This window comes from Ursus arctos, chromosome Y (genome assembly GCF_023065955.2).
Source record: "Ursus arctos isolate Adak ecotype North America chromosome Y, UrsArc2.0, whole genome shotgun sequence".
Classification (NCBI taxonomy): Eukaryota; Metazoa; Chordata; class Mammalia; order Carnivora; family Ursidae; genus Ursus; species Ursus arctos.
In genome coordinates, this window is record NC_079874.1 from 24,049,131 (window position 1) to 24,066,007 (window position 16,877).

Sequence of the window (16,877 nt, forward strand, 5' to 3'; positions counted from 1 at the left end):
CGCCCTCTCCTATTAGAGTTTACATAACTAGCCCCACCCAAGAGTTCTGTGCGTCTGGTGATTATGCTTTCCCCGACAGACGTGTCCATCAACCAATAAGTTGTAGCAATTGACGGCCCTCCCACCCTCTGTTAGAGGAACGCCTTGTGGGCGGGGCGCAGACAGCTAGCAAGCTCAGTGGAACCACAACTGACGTGCGTCAACAAAGGTCATGTGACACGAACCGGTACGTCAATTGGCGGCGCCGGGCTTGGGGCGGGAGAGGAGGGTGTTACGGGAGATTTGGGGTTCGCCCTGTGACACAATTACAACTTTGTGCTGGTGCTGGCGAAGTTTGAGATTCTAGGAAATACTCCCATTGCTGCGAGGTTCCGCATCTCCTGTTGTCTCCGCCTACTCCGCGATGTGATCCCGTAGCCGAGTCCCGCAGCCCTGGCATCCGCTGCTTTTGCCATCATCTTGGGATTTTTCGTTGCCGTCATCCGGGGTAAGAGGAGACAGCAGCGATAAAGTTGGTGTGCCAGTTTCACGCGAAGAGGGCATTTTTTTTCGAGCTCTTCGCTGGGTGGTGGTGGGTTTCAGCGTTGGACTTTACATTTGTTGTGTACTCATGAAATCCTGCGGAGTATCTCTCGCTACCGCAGCTTCTGCTTTCTGTGATGAGGGAAAGAAAATGGCGGCGGGAAAAGAGATCGGCGAGAGCAAGGAGGGGTCCTCTAGCTTGACAGCAGAAGAGAGGGAGGTGCTCGGCGGATTGGACAGGTACGACCTCCATCATTTTCCCAGCTGATTCCGGGCCGGCTGGCCCTGCTCTCCGGGGAGGCCCAAGTACAGCTTGCCTCGGGTAGTTTTAGAGTGCTTATCTTGGCGCTCTGCGGGAGGCTTCCGCTACCAAGGCCTAGGGCTCGAGAAGGGACGGGGCAGTGTACTTCCCAGAGTGTTAACGAGCTGCGTGTGTTTCTTCCTACAGCCGTCTCTTCGGGTTCGTGAGGCTTCATGAAGATGGCGCCAGGACGAAGACGCTTTTGGGCAAGGTAGGCAATAGAGGGCCGACACTGTCTTCCAATCCGAACCTTGCTCGCTTCCTGCTCCCGCAACCTCCGATACCGATCAGCGCCACTGTGGCTGCGAGCTAAAACAATTTTTTTGCTTTTCTCTCATTCAGGATACCTTGCTTACGTACTTGTGAAATGTTATTTTGTAGCTTGAATAGCCGCCACAGCGGCGCTCTGGGGCTCTGCTTAACAGTTATTTCGGGACATTTTGGTTAGGAGATTTCTGAATCTTAATATCACAGTATAGTGAAGGCAAGCACTTATGAAAATTTCCAACTTACATACTCCTTTTCTCCTGGCGGTTGGCTTGTGATGTGTAATTTTTACTACAAGTTTAGGTTCGCTTCTTATATCCCTAGTTTCAGGTGGGGTAAGTTGAAGGTACTTTACAGCGGTGTAGAATTTATATAAATATTGATTTGTATGTGACCTGAAGTTGTTTACTTGTTTGGATGCAATAGAAGCACTGCTGTGAATGCGATTTTTTGATTCTGGAATATTTTTGGAGTCTTGTTTCCTGTGACTGATACAGACGTGGGAGGATTCCCTCTTCATTTGTATGAAAAGTTGTTGGTGCTGCGTTTAGTTAATGGCTGCTCCTGTCGGCCAAGATGGCGGGAAATGGAGGAGACATGAAGGGGGGAGCTTTGGGAAAGGGAAGAAATATAAACGGAAATAAAGCAATGAGTAGGCCTTACTGTCAGCTGGTGTCGTTTGAAGGTGTTTAGTAATATTTAGCCTCTGTTATTTAAAAGTACAATTTTTAGTATCGTTCTCAAGTTTCAGATTACATTTAAAAGCCTCGATAATGTCCTTATCAACCTGTAGCACATGTCGTTACTCTCATATAAGCTGTTGCACAAAGGCCATGGAGTCTCCGTCTCTGTCATTTTTCATCTCCTGAGCAAAATCTGTCTAAAATGTCCGCTGTCACTTGGCACCGTGAAAGTTGGTTTATGTGCAACGAATAGCTTCTGTCACGTACTTTATTTTCATCGTAAAGGAGGTAGCTATAAATTTGATTAGTTTATGCTGCAATTGCAAAGGAAGTATTAAATACTTTTTATTTTTAAGATATTTTTCTTCCACGTATTTTTATTTGTAGTTTGAATTCCCCTAATCATGATTCTGTAACCCAGTCTCTTTTTTGTATTTAGTTGTTTAGTATAACTAATGACCAGAAACTGAAGTGTAATAATTTTTTTTCAGTAATTGCTGTACATTCATTAGGTATGTAATAATTGCTTCCTTAAAAATGCCACTCCCAATACTGTACTCAGTATGATAGAATGAAAGCAGCGCTGTTACGATCTTAATCTTTTAAAAATTCTAGTAGTTTTAGTAGTTTTTGTTACTTCCAAAGATACACCAACAGGTTAAAATTTTTTTGAACGTTAAGGAAAGTGGTATTTTATATTATAGTGACTTAATCATGTAACTTGGGTCTGATGAAATTTCTTTTACTGATAGTAATTTCTAAAAGAATGGGCAAAGCTATTTGGTTATAATGAAGTAAAGTCAAAGTAATGTAATTTTATGTGGATGTCTGAAAGTACTTGGTGAGAATTTGACATAATTTTGTAGGCAGATAAACTCTCACTTTAGACTCCCACTCTTCAGATACTGTGCAGTACTGGAGTTTAAAGAACTGGCTTTTTAATTTTTGTAAAGGTGAGTGTGTCTTTGTCAACTTTAATTACAATCATGTTTTAAATAGGAGATTTCTTTGTGTTTGGTGGAATTGTAGCTTCATAAAACATTGGGTGATTTTTTTTTCTTTTTTAAGATTATTTATTTATTTGACAGAGAGAGTGAGAGAGAGGGAGCGAGCACACACGCATAAATGGGGAGCAACAGGGAGAGGGAGAAGCAGCCTTCCCCTGAGCAGAGAGCCCAGTTTAAGGCTGGATCCCACAACCCTGGGATCATGACCCTAGCCAAGGGCAGACGCTTAACCTACTGAGCCACTCAGGCACCCGAACATTGAGTGATTTTTCTGTTTGTTTAAACAACCATGTTTCAGTAAAAAGGAAATAAAAAATTAACTTCGTTTAGTTTTGAGACTTGTGAATTCCTATATGCTTTTACTTCCTTAACCTTAACATTAAAATAACTTAAGTGAGGGGCGCCTGTGTGGCATAGCGGTTAGGCGTCTGCCTTCGGCTCAGGGCATGATCCCGGAGATCTGGGATCGAGCCCCACATCAGGCTCTTCTGCTATGAGCCTGCTTCGTCCTCTCCCACTCCCCCTGCCTGTGTTCCCTCTCTCGCTGGCTGTCTCTATCTCTGTCGAATAAATAAATAAAATCTTTAAAAAAAAAAAATAAGTGAAATAAAATATAAAATATTCTGAGGTATGGTTCCCTGCTTTTCTTCCCTCCCAGCTCTGTTGAGTTATAATTGACATAAAATAAAACTGCACACATATTTAACATGTACAACTTGGTAAATTTGACATAAGTTTATATGCGTGAGTTCATCATCACAAGATAATAAACATAGTAATTTCCAAGTTTCTTCCCTCCTTTTTGTTTTTTGGGTTTTTAAAAAAACTTTTATTTATTTTTGTGTGAGAGAGAGAGAGAACAAGCAGGGGGAGGGGCAGAGGGAGAAGCAGACTTCCCAGAGAGCCTGAGGCAGGCCTCGATTCCAGGACCCTGAGATCGTGACGTGAGCCAAAGGCAGACACTTAACCCACTGAACCACTAAGGCATCCCACTCAGGGTGGTTTTTACACTTACTCCACACAGGGGTGTATCAGTAGTAGCATGAATCAATCGTTTTTTCCTTTTAAATACTGAGAAGTATGTTACTGTCTCATGGAATTCTTCATTTTAATCGCTTCCTTCTTGGTCTCAATATACTAGTGAAATAGTTACTTGGAAAGTTTGACACCATGTATCTTCAAACTGTTTATATTTATTTATTTAAGTAAACTGCCCCCAGCGTGGGATTGGAGCTCATGACTCCCAAGATCAAGAGTCCCATGCTGCACCAAACCTGTATTTAATATTCTTTCCACCTTGACATTCATGGTCTTTGAGGGTACTTTAGTCCAAAGGCTAGTTTCGTTGATTTAAAGTAAAGTAAAATAGGGACACCTGGGTGGCTCAGTCAGTTAAGTATCTGCCTGCAGCTCAGGTCATAATCTCAGGGTCCTAGGATCCAGCCCAGGGTCAGGCTCCCTGCTCAGCGGGGAGTCTGCTTCTCCTTCCTCTGCCTCTCTCCCACCCCCTCTTGTGCTGTATCTCTGTCTCCCATAAAAAATAAAACATCCTGTAAATGTATACGTTAGAATGGTTATAATCGAATACTCTTAAAATTCTATAATGGGGGGGGGCGCCTGGGTGGCTTAGTTGGTTAAGCATCTGCCTTGGGCTCAGGTCATGATCCCAGGGTCCTGGAGTCGAGCCCCATATCGGGCTCCTCTGTTGGGAGCCTGCTTCTCCTTCTACCACTCCCCCTGCTTGTGTTCTGTATCTCGCTGTGTCTCTCTCTGTCAAATAAATAAAATCTTTAAGAAAAAAAATGTGTAACGTAAGAATTTTTATAGGATTGGCATATAATACACACTGTTGAGTGTTTCCGTTTAAAAATAAATTAGTAATACAGCATATATTGTTTTTAGTGAATAAAGTAAGCTGAAAACAGCTAGTAGTTGCTTAGAGTTTTGGAGCTACTGTATGAGCTTAAGTAAGTTGCAGTTTAACCCATACTGACATTTAATATTAATGTGTTTTAACTTCTATTTATAATATAGTTTGTCATTATTCAAACCTTTATAGAAATTATCAACGATGACTTAATGCGCTTTGGAAAATGTTTCAGGTTTTGTTTTTGTTAGGGCAAAGAGTAAAGTATAATTAAAATATTACTGTTGCAGCATTTCTTTAATCTGTCTCAGAGAAGGATTGCCTAAGAATCTATTGCTATTGTTTACTTAGAAGTATCATTTATCAGTTTTTAGTTTGATCTTGATAATCTGTTACTGAAACATTTTGGTGTTTTTGGTAATTCTGTTAATTGATAGATTAATAGAGAAGTCAAGTTTAAATGTTGAATGTTGTGTGTGCTTTTTGCTGTGGGGGACATTTTTAGAGTAGTTGATTTTAAAAAGTTTTTGGGAAATGGAAGTAGCTTAAAATTTACTGATGTATGTATTTTTCTAAATTTGATTTGCTTTCATGGAGAAAAATTTACTAAAGTGATTTTATTTTTTAATTCTTTTAAGATTTATATATTTGTCAGAGACAGAGCACAAGCAGAGGGAGAGGCAGGCAGAGCACGCCGGGGGAGAGGCAGGCTCCTTGCCGAGCAAGGAGCCTGACTCTTGGCTGGATCCTGACCTGAGCCAAAGGCAGCTACTTAACCTATTGAGCCACCCAGGCATCCCCTAAAGTGGTTTTAGAAATGGTTTTTTGTTGTGTAATATTGGAATGGAGTGATAGTGAAGATAATTTTACATTACATACATCTGATGTTTGGTGACATTTACACATATGTTTATTTCTAGTTTTTAAAGATTATTGTTTGACTTTAAATAGTGGCCATAGAAGGGGTCCCTGGGTGGCTCAGTCATTAAGCTTCTGCATTCTGCTCAGGTCATGATCTTGGGATTGAACCCCAGAGTTGGGCTCCCTGCTTGGTGGAAAGCCTGCTTCTGCCTCTCCCACTCCCCTGCTTGTGTTCCCTCTCTCTCTGTCAAATAAATAAATAAAATCTTTTAAAAAAATAGAGGCCATGGAAATAAAGTCAGGTTATGTTGTTTAGAAATTAGGTCTTTGGGGCAACTGCCTGGCTCAGATGGAAGAGTTTAGGACGCTTAATCTCGGGATTGTGAATTAGACCCCCATTTTGGGAGTAGAGATTACTTAAATTATTAAACTTAAAAAAAAGTAGAATTAGGTCTTTAATGATGGATTAAGGAGGTATTTTAGGGTCGTATGGGTGGCTCAGTTGGTTAAACTTGATCTCAGCCTGTGTCTTGATCTCAGGGTGGTGAGTTCAAGCCCCATGTTGGGCTACAGACTGGATGTGGAGCCTACTTAAAAGAAGAAAAAAAATTATTATTATTTATAAAAGATTTTATTTACTTATTTGTCAGAGAGCACACACAGGCAGGGGGAGAAGCAGGCTCCCCACTGAGCAGGGAGCCTGATGTGGGGCTCAATCCCAGGACCCAGCAATCATGACCTGAGCTGAAAGCAGATACTTAACTGACTGAGCCACCCAGGCATCCCAAGAAAAAAAAATTTAAAGAAGTACTTTATTGTTAGAAGTTGTCTTCCAAAATAATTATGGTTTTATTTATACATTACTGGACAAAATCTTGCCTTAGCAATACACATGAATATTAACTATAAAATTTTGATACACAATAAAGATTGGAAAAAAAAATATTTTTTTAAAGATTTTTATTTATTTATGTGACAGAGAGACAGCCAGCGAGAGAGGGAACACAGCAGGGGAGTGGGAGAGGAAGAAGCAGGCTCCCAGCGGAGGAGCCAGATGTGGGACTCGATCCCAGAATGCCTGGATCACGCCCTAAGCCTAAGGCAGATGCTTAACGACTGCGCTACGCAGGCACCCCTGGAAAAAATCTGCTTATCTGGCACAGTGTAGAACTGTCAGATTTTATTTATTTATTTATGATTTTATTTATTTATTTGGCAGAGAGAGAGGAAACACAAGCAGGAGGAGTGGGAGAACCAGGCCTCCTGCTGAGCAGGGAGCCCGATGTGGGGCTCCATCCAAGGACCCTGGGATTATTACCTGAGCCGAGGACAGATGCTTAGTGACTGAGCCACACAGGCACCCCAGAACTGTCAAATTTTAAACAAGCACTTTCTTAGTTTTGATTATTGTTTCTTTTTAATTACATAGCTCTTTTTACAGTCAAATAAAATGACACAGGGGCATCTGACAGCCATTTAAGGTACTGAGTAAAACGATTTTTTTTGCCTGATATGAATTTTTGTGGCTTACGTGATAAAATTTATTTATAATTCTCATTCTTTAAGCCATAATGAGATTTTTTTTTTTGAAAGATTTAATTATTTGACAGAGAGAGACAGCGAGAGAAGGAACACAAGCAGGGGGAGTGGGAGAGGGAGAAGCAGGCTCCCAGTGGAGGAGCCTGATATGGGGCTTGATCCCAGGACTCTGGGATCACGCCCTGAGCCAAAGGCAGATGCTTAACGACGGAACCACCCAGGTGCCCCAATAATGAGATTTTTTTTAAGCTGAAATGAAATTTTAGTTCTTGGCCAACGATAGAGCTAAAAGTAGATAGATTTTATGATTTTTCTTTTCTTTTCTTTTTAAACATTTTATTTATTTACTTGACAGAGAGAGAGACAGCCAGCGAGAGAGGGAACACAAGCAGGGGGAGTGGGAGAGAGAGCATGCTCCCAGCAGAAGAGCCTGATGCAGGGCCTGATCCCAGAATGCTGGGATCACACCCTGAGCTGAAGGCAGACACTTAACGACTGAGCCACCCAGGCACCCCTATGATTTTTCATTTTGAAGTGATTTTGCATTGCTGTTTATGATACTTTGAGTTCTTTTTCACCTGGTACTAAATGAAAGATGGTAATACATTTTAGAAAGATTTTATTTATTGTTTTGAGAGAGGGAGAGGGAAAGCAAGGGTGAGAAGGTGAAGGGAGAGGGAAAAGCCTACTCTCTGCTGAGCAGGGACCTTGGGATCATGACCTGAGCTGAAGGAAGACGCTTGACTGACTGAGCCACCGAGATGTCTTTGCAGATTGGTGTTAATTGAAGTTATTTAATGACTGGCCTATGTTATTGACTAGTATTGAAGTTTCACATGATTGATTTACAAATTGACTGTAAAGAAGCATCAAAAACTTGACTGTGATTATGTGCATGGCTTTATGCAGGCAGCATAGGTAGCCTAGTATAGGAGAAAAGAAAAAAAACGCTCCCTGTATTTTTGGCTAGAACCTCATGCTATAAAGACAAACGAACAAGAGAAAAACAGGAATTTAATAATATCTATATGCTTTTTTTTGTTTGTTTGTTTTAAAGATTTTATGTATTTGACAGAGAGAGAGGGAACACAAGCAGGGGGAGTGGGAGAGGAAGAAGCAGGCTCCCAGCAGAGGAGCCCGATACGGGGCTCGATTCCAGGACTCTGGGATCACACCCTGAGCCGAAGGGAGATGCTGAACAACTGAGCCACCCAGGCACCCTAATAACATCTACATGTTAGAGATATCAGCATAATTTAGTAATTCCCCAAAATAGCCCGAACCCACATTACCTTAAATATGATCTACAACCGTTGGCAGAAGATGTTGGTGTTGGGAAGGCTAGTTAGGAGAGGTGATCAGGGGTGCCTGGGTAGCCTGGTTAAGATTCTGCCTTTGGCTCAGGTCATGATCCCAGGGTCCTGGGATTGAGTCCCATATGGGGTTCCCTCAATGAGGAGTCTTCCCCTCCCCCTGCTTGTGCTGTCTCTTAAGCGTCTGCCTTCAGCCCTGGGGCATGATTCCAGGGTCCTGGGATCCAGCCTTACATCCTGCTTCCTGCTGCGCTGGGAGGCTGCTTCTCCCTCTCCCACTCCCCCTGCTTGTGTTCCTTCTCTCGCTGGCTGTCTTTCTCTGTCAAATAAATAAATAAGATCTTTAAAATAAAAAAAAAAATTTTTTTTCTTCAACCATAACTGTTACTACTTCTTCTTTCCCTCTTTTGTTGCAGCAGAAAGACCATCTCTCTTCACCAAAATTCGAGTCATTTAATATTACCAATTTTTACATTTATCCACTTGGTTTACATTTTTATTTTATATATAGTAGTGTCACTTCATCCAAGAGAGATAAATTCCAAAATTCCCAGTGAATGCCTGAAACCCAATACACCAAACCCTATATATTACCATACGTACATACCTGAGATGAAGTTTAATGTATGGATCAGGCACACTAAGAGATGAATAGCAATAACTAATAATAAAAGAGAACAACTATATCAGTGTACTCAAACACTATTTGAATGTGGTCTTTCAAAATATGTTTTACTGTACTCACCCTTGTGATGATGAGATGGTAAGTGTTACGTGAATAAGATGCAGGAAGGTGAATGATCTAGACTACTCTTTGATCTTCTGACTTATGTAGCGCAGTTGACCGTAGGTAATGGAAACTGTAAACAGTGAACTGTGGGTAGGTTGGGACTAGTGTAATTTCAGACATGCAGAAAACGTGAACAAAGAGTAAACAAACCAACATACAGCCTTTACCCTTGGCCTCATTTAAAGAAAGAAAAAATACATACATAGTTCTCATACAACACTATTATTATACTATTCATTATATTCTCAGTTCTATACCTTTCATTCCTGCTACTTATTCTGTAACTGGAAGCCTGTACCTCCCACTCCCCATCACCCATTTTCTCCATTTTGCTCTCTTCCCTTCTGGCAACTTGAGTTTGTTCTCTGTAATATGAGTCTGTTTTGGTAGGCTAGTAATAGTTTTCAGGTATTCTCTAAAATTATAAAGTAGTAAGTTTTGTATCTTGAATTCTTTTTCTTTTCTTTTTTTTAAGGTTTATTTACTTATGCGTTTATTTGAGGTAGAGAGAGCGCACACGAGCAGGGTGAAGAGCAGAGGGAGAAGCAGACTTCCTAATGAGTGGGGAGCCCCATATGGGGCTGATGACATTAGCTGAAGGCAGACACTTAACTTGACTCAACCACCACGTGCTCCTGTATTTTGTATTCTAACCATCTGCCAGATAGAAATTATAGGTGCTTGAATACTGCTTGAATAAGAAAAGATCTTGAAATTTTGTATCTACAAATGATAGCAATTTCTGGAATCTTAAGTGTAGATTTCAGATTTTCAGTTATTTTCAGTATTATAATTTGGTATTTATGCATATGCAGATAGCTAAGAGAATGATAAACTGAAAGCAGTTCTCTTAAATCTCTCTTTTTTTTTAAAGGTTTTATTTTAAGAGAGAGATGGCACAGGACAGCTGGGGGGGGGGCAGAGGGAAAGAGAGAGAATCCTAAGCAGACTCCCCACGGAGGAGTGGTTGCCTCCAGGCTTGACCCTTTTGTTGTGGTTACTCTAAATATATCATGTATTATGAGGGACTTAATTAGGAAATTCTTTTATTGGGAAGATTGAAACATTTTGAAGGATAGCTTGGTTTTTTCAAAGGGCAAAGTAAAGAAATGCTAAGTCCACATTGTGTCCTAAGCAATACAACAGTTTCAAATTAAAATTTTTATATCAGGTTTTTGTTGTAAAGATTGAGACAGGAAGAAGTTAAGTTTTCAAGATCTCCTGTGGTTGCTGACAGCTCTGCTTTAGAACGCTGTTCTTTCAGATGTTTTAGTGCAAAATCTTCATTTCGTCCATCTGCAAACTTGGAAGTTCAGAAAGATTGGGTTCTATATTATTTTTCTCTCTAAAGTATAAGAGGTTGTGCGTATGTGTTTTGGGCTGAGATAATGTTAGAATTACTATGTTTGAAATATGAAGATCAGGGAGAAAACAGTTGAAACGTAATATATGTATATGGTAGTCTAAAAGTTACTGTAATTTTTTTGCAAAAACAGTGGTTGATTAGTACAAATGGTAGCTACCCTATCCGGTAGAAATGTATTGTGATGCATGAATTTTTCATGTTATGTGTAATCTTAAATTGTATAATAGAAAAAGTTAGGGGTGCCTGGGTGGCTCAGACGGTTAAGCATCTGTCTTCAGCTTGGGTCATGATCCCAGGGGCCTGGGATCACCCTGCATCGGGTTCCTGCTCAATAGGGAGCCTGCTTCTTCCTCTCCTTCTGCCATTTCTTCCGCTTGTGCCGTCTGGCACTCTCTGTCAAATAAAATCTTAAAAAAGAAAAAAAAAAGTAAAAAGAAATAAAAAGAAATGGATGAAGTTAATGTTAATATCTTTATTTAATCTAAAAATCCAAAATGTAACTTTAATATGGTTAACATATTATTAGTGATTTTTTTTTTTAAGATTCTATTTATTTATTTATTTATTTATTTATTTATTTATTTGTGAGGGAGGGGGGAGTGAGAGCTCACACAAGGTAGGGAAGGGGGCGGGAGAGGGGGAGGGAGAGGAGAAGCAGGCTCCTCACCAATCAGGGAGGCTGCTGTGGGGCTGGATCCCTCACCTGGGCTTATAACCTGAGCGGAAGGCAGACGCTTAACCAACTGAGCCACCTAGGCTCCCCTTATTAGTGAATATTTTATACCTTTTTTATACATGCAGTCTTGAAATCTGTTGTATAATTTATTAAAATTACAGTATGTCTCAATTTGGACTTGCCACTTTCCAAAAATTCGAAAATCCCAGGTTTTTACTGGCTACTGAAATGCTGTAGTCCTTTTTGCCCATGCGTATTTGAAAGTAGTGTTTTGTATGAACAAACACCAAAGTAATTGCTTAGATCTCTAACTCATAAAAAGTCATTAAGGAACTCCTATATTATCTTATTGGACAGTTCTTATTCCCCCATTTTTATAAGGGAAAGCACCTAGTAAAGTGACTCCATTAATAAATACTAAAAATGCTACTTCTCAGGAATTAAATCATGAATTTGTGGTAGAAGTGATGTATTGATTGCTTGGATTCTTGTAAATATACATTCTCTCAAAAAGGATGCAGTTATGATATTTCCTGTCCCTTAATGCTTATATTTTTCATTTCTAGGCTGTTCGCTGCTATGAATCTTTAATCTTAAAAGCTGAAGGAAAAGTGGAATCTGATTTCTTTTGTCAGTTAGGTCACTTCAACCTCTTATTGGAAGATTATCCAAAAGGTAATATTTTTCTTTTTAAAAGTTTTGCTTGATTTATGTATGCAGATTGTTTTTATTTTTTGTCACGGACAAATTGTTTTTATTTTTTTGTCACGGACACTTAACTACTGTTTTTTAATCTCTCTTAAATACATTAAACAATGAAAAAGAAAGTAGAGTAGGTAAAAATGTGAAATTTTTATGTAATTTCATATAAATACTAAGTTCGATCATTCCATAAAACCTTTTTTTTTTTTTTTTTTTTAAGGTTTTAGTTATTTGTCAGAGAGCGAGAGCACACACAAGCAGGGGGAACAGCAGGCAGAGGGAGCAGCAGACTCCCTCCTGGGTAGGGAGCCCAATCCGGACCTCGATCCCATGTCCCTGTGAAATCATGACCTGAGCTGAAGGCAGATCCTTAACGGACTGAGCCACCTAGGCGTTCCCGTTCCATAAAACTCTTAACAGCTTACAGTGTGCATGGGTATTCTGCTTGTTCTTGTGAAAATCTGTGTGTTCTTTAAGATGTTATCGGTAACATATTTAGTTTGATATCTTTGTTTATAAGTACAAAGGTGGACATGCTATAGAAAGAGTAAGTCTGGACAGTTTTCCAACATCACCAGAGCTGTTCTTAATTTTAAGAAGTGTCTTTACAAATTTAACTCAGTTCTGACACTATATACCTGGAAATGGTACAATATCACAGGTAAAGGACTTACTCATACATGACAGACCCATTTCAGATGCCAGTTGTGAGTCAAGGGTGTTACCTGTGCTACTTATCAACCACCTGTAAATCATAGGTTCCACAACCCCCTCCTTGTGTTAGATTAGAATGACTCACAAAGCTCAGGGAAACATTTATTAATTTATTGTAAAGGATGTTATAAAGGCTATGGATGAACAGCCAAATGAAGAGGAATATAGGGTAAGGTAGTAGACGTATCTTGAGCTCAGGAACTTCTTTCCCTGAGAAACCAGGGGTGTATTTACCAAATCAGAATCTTACAAACTTCTCTAATTCCGGTGTTCACAAGTTTATTATAAAGCTGAATTTGCATCCTTTTCCCCACCATCCCAGCTTCATTTTGAGGCTATTCTCAAGTTATCCCTAGCAAGAATTCTGTTGAGCTCAAAAGAGCCTCCTACAAAATACAAAAGCCACTCTTACCTAGACCCAGGAAATTCAGAGTTTTTTAGGGGTTCTCTGCCAAGAACAGGGGCAGAAACCAAAATTTTTTTTATTCTGCAAACACAAATAATATTTCACTTCTTTGTTCTTGATTTTGTTTAAAGCTGTCCATTTTGGTTTGAAAATATTTGAAAATCCACCTTCATCATGTTATTATATAATAATACAGATAATCAAATGTAAGTTTGAACTTTGAAGAACATTTTTCACTTAGAGTATTTTTTTTTCTCAGAAATAAAGGAGATTGGAGAGCCTTGGTGGCTTAGTCCGTAAGTGTCTGCCTTTTGCTCAGGTCATTATTCTGGGATTGAGCCCCACATTGGGCTCCCTGTTCAGCAGGAAGCCTCCTTCTCCCTCTCCAGCTCCTTCTGCTTGTGTTCCCTCTCACTATCTCTCTCTGTCAAATAAATAAAATCTTAAAAAAAAAAAAAAAGTGGAGAGATAAATAATAAGTTAATCTTTTAAGATATGTGCTTTTCCTAGTTCTAAAATGCTGAGCAAGACTGTTATTCATTTAGTTAACAGTTACTTTGCAGATGCTTTTCCTCTTTACCAGATAATCTCTACATCAGAGAAGAACCATCCTATAAATAAGAGCCTGCTAAATTTTTTTTTTTAAGATTTTATTTTTTTGAGAGAGAGCTTGAGTGGGACGAGGGGCAGGCAGAGGGAGAAGCAGGCTCCCCGCTAAGCAGGGAGCTCTATGTGGGGCTCTAACTCAGGACCCTGGGATCATGACCTGAGCTGAAGGCAGATGCTCAACTAACTGAGCCAGCCAGGCACCCCAGAGTCTGTTAAATTTTTGATAGTAAATATTGTGGCTGAATGGAGTGGAGATGTTAAGATTTTCAGCAAATGTATTTAGGAGAAACAGCTGGATGATTGTTTTTGGACTAGAGTAAAGAGTTGGTGGTATGTTACTTTGGTGCTTCGGCAACAGAGTTTATTGTGTGCCACGCTTTTTGTTTGGGGGGGGAAAGTAGTTTTCCTTCTATCCTGATTTCAGTGAGATGACATCCTTCTCCTCCCATAATAAAAGACTTAAGAGAAAAACGAACAAGTTTATTAAGATGCGTATGTTAAGTACATGTAGGCAAGATACCCAGGAGAACTGAGTTAGTATATGATATGCCCTAAGCTCCCAGGTCAAGCTCAGCAAAAGGCAAAAATAAAATAATGGGTAATAAGAAGGCCAGCTGTGGAAGTTGACCAGCAAAAGCACTTTAAACAAGAAAGTTTTGTTACGCAGATTTACTTCAATGCCTTCTACCATGAGAAAAATTTCTTGTGATTTAAATTTTTCTCTTGAGCTGAGACGTTGACACAAATGGAGATTTAAATATAAGTTTTCCTTACAAAAGAGTAACTTCTAACTCCTAGTATGTTTTTGCAGCTTTTTTTGTATTAATTCTTTCTAAAAATAATCAGTGAATAGAATCGTTATGCCCGAGTCATATTTTAGGGTGGTATATTTTACTCTCAGTCATAAATTAAGCCAATAACTGGGGAGAGGGGTAGACAGATGGGGTAACTGGGAGATGGACATTAAGGAGGACATGTTAGAGGTGTTATGTTAAGACTGATGAACACTGACCTCTACCTCTGAAACCGGTAATACAATATATGTTAATTAGAAAAAAATTTAAAAAACTTAAGCCATTAACTTTTACCACTGAAATGCTATTTTGGTATACTTTATGAGACACGTAATATGTGTATTTATAATCCATATGCAACTTCATTATTTAGAAATGTTTTAAATTAATAGATTTATGTATTTCCCTGGACGTTTGCCTATTCTGTAGATTGGACAGTAGTAATATAGCAGCTTTACAAATGCTAAACAAAAATTTTATTGATGGAAATGAGTTTCACTCCAGTACATAATTCTTACTAAAAAAACACTTTCTTTTTCATAATTTTTTTTTTTAAGATTTTATTTATTTATTTGAGAGAGAACACCAGTAGGGAGAGGCAGAGGGAGAAAGAAAGGGAGAAGCCGGGGCGCCTGGGTGGCACAGCGGTTAAGCGTCTGCCTTCGGCTCAGGGCGTGATCTTGGCGTTATGGGATCGAGCCCCACATCAGGCTCCTCTGCTATGAGCCTGCTTCTTCCTCTCCCACTCCCCCTACTTGTGTTCCCTCTCTCGCTGGCTGTCTCTATCTCTGTCAAATAAATAAATAAAATCTTTAAAAAAAAAAAAAAAAAAAAGAAAGGGAGAAGCAGCCTCTCTGCTGAGGAGGGAGCCCAGTGTGGGGCTGGATCCCAGGATGCTGTGATCGTGACCCGAGCTGAAGGCAGATGCTTAACTGACTGAGTCACCCAGGTGCCCCATGCGTAATCTTAATCATAAGGTAACTGGGGCACAAGGGTGTCAGAGCGCTTGGCTCTGGGGTTCCCAGACAGACTGGCTCCACCCTGCACCACTGATACAATCTAAAGGCAGAAACTAGTGGTAATGAAACAAAAGAATTTATTTCAGTGAGGCTAATGCCAGCAGGCTGGGTCCCAGGACCCATAGGCTCCTGGAGGACTAGACAAGAAGGCCCTGGACTTCACGAAAAATGGAAATCAGACACAAGCCAGCAGGAGATGAAAGCACGATTTATTGCATATGTATATATGCAGAGAGAGAGAGATTGAGAGATAAGGATGGAGCATCCTGGAGATTCAGAAGGGAAAAGAGCATGAGTCTCATCTTTACTTGGGATCTGGGGTTTTATTGGCAATTGTAGTCTGGTGCATGTGTCCTCTTAGGCATCCAGGAGCTGGTGAGAACAGGATAGGGATCAGATGTCCTCCACAAATCACTCATTCCCTGAATTTGGGTCTTGGCAGTCAAAGTGTTTGTGGAGTCCCTGGTCTTGAAGAACGTTTATGACAACTCTTCCTGGTAACTCCTTAGATATTATCTGTTGTGCTGGAAGACTCTAAAGGTACCATTATCTCTTTGTCCCTTACAAGGAGGATATACGCTATTTTCATTATAAGTCATGGGTAGAGTGGGGTGGGGGGGTTCAGATCTGAGAAAGAACAGAATCCGGGGAAGAAAGGGGTTCCTTCTGTTTCCCTGTCTAAAGGCCAACATTGGGAAGACTGCAGAAAAAGAATGTTTCCAAAGTGCTGAAAATACTTCTGGGTTTATATAAGAAAAATGTTGGTACATGCAAGTGGGCAGTAAAGGTCATGTCGATCATTGTCTTGGGGTCAGTCATGGTGTTTTTGCTGGCTCAAGGCAGTCCTGTTGCTTGAGGGGCTAGTTTCAGTTTGCATCACAAGATGCTTTGTGGGCAAAGTTGTTTGCCTGTGTGAAGAGGAGATCTGAAAAGAACTTAATCAGTTAGGAAGTCCACTCAGGTGAGAATGGAAATAGTTGAAGTCCTGTTTCATTAATTTCCTTAATCTTAAAAATTTAAGATTTTTAAATATAAATTTGAGAGCAAATAACAAAAACCCCTTAATTGAAATTACATAGAGATTGTCTTTGTTATCAGTAGGTATTCAGTTTATAACTATTTTTAATTTCTTAAAGCTTTAAGGCTGATAAATTAATTTTTTATTTAAAAAGGAGGAGGAAATCTTGTGCAGATAGTATTTGTCTAGGATGTGAATAAAAAATTCAGAACAATTTGTTTCGAAGTTTTGTTTTCTCCTTGGTGAGGATACGGTTTGAGCATGTGGTAAATTAGCTATTGGATAGCGTTGGCTTCAGTGCTTTGATTCCCATATATTCACTGCTGGGGAGACTAAGCTCTATGTCAACAGTGACTGACTACGTTTGTTAAAATGGTGCTGGCAGGCCATGTCCGAGGACCCAGAAGAGGTCCCCCAGAACCT

The 16,877-nt window shown here is 39.9% G+C and overlaps 1 protein-coding gene across 9 annotated transcripts in view; it reads left to right on the plus strand.

Annotated features, from left to right (window-relative positions):
- The first annotated feature begins 215 nt into the window (after positions 1 to 215).
- The window catches only part of LOC113248376 (lysine-specific demethylase 6A-like), a 147,690-nt gene continuing 131,028 nt past the window's right edge, over positions 216 to 16,877 (plus strand). For 5 of the 9 annotated variants that reach the window (XM_026489779.4, XM_026489778.4, XM_048213434.2 and 2 more), the window contains exons 1-3: positions 252 to 762; positions 971 to 1,034; positions 11,759 to 11,867. In XM_026489779.4, coding sequence (XP_026345564.1) covers positions 611 to 762; positions 971 to 1,034; positions 11,759 to 11,867 — 325 coding nt within the window. In that variant the 5' untranslated portion in view covers positions 252 to 610. Of the gene's footprint in view, positions 763 to 970; positions 1,035 to 11,758; positions 11,868 to 16,877 lie in introns of all 9 variants that reach the window. The other 4 variants (XM_048213435.2, XM_026489776.4, XM_026489777.4 and 1 more) reach the window with 3 other exon arrangements.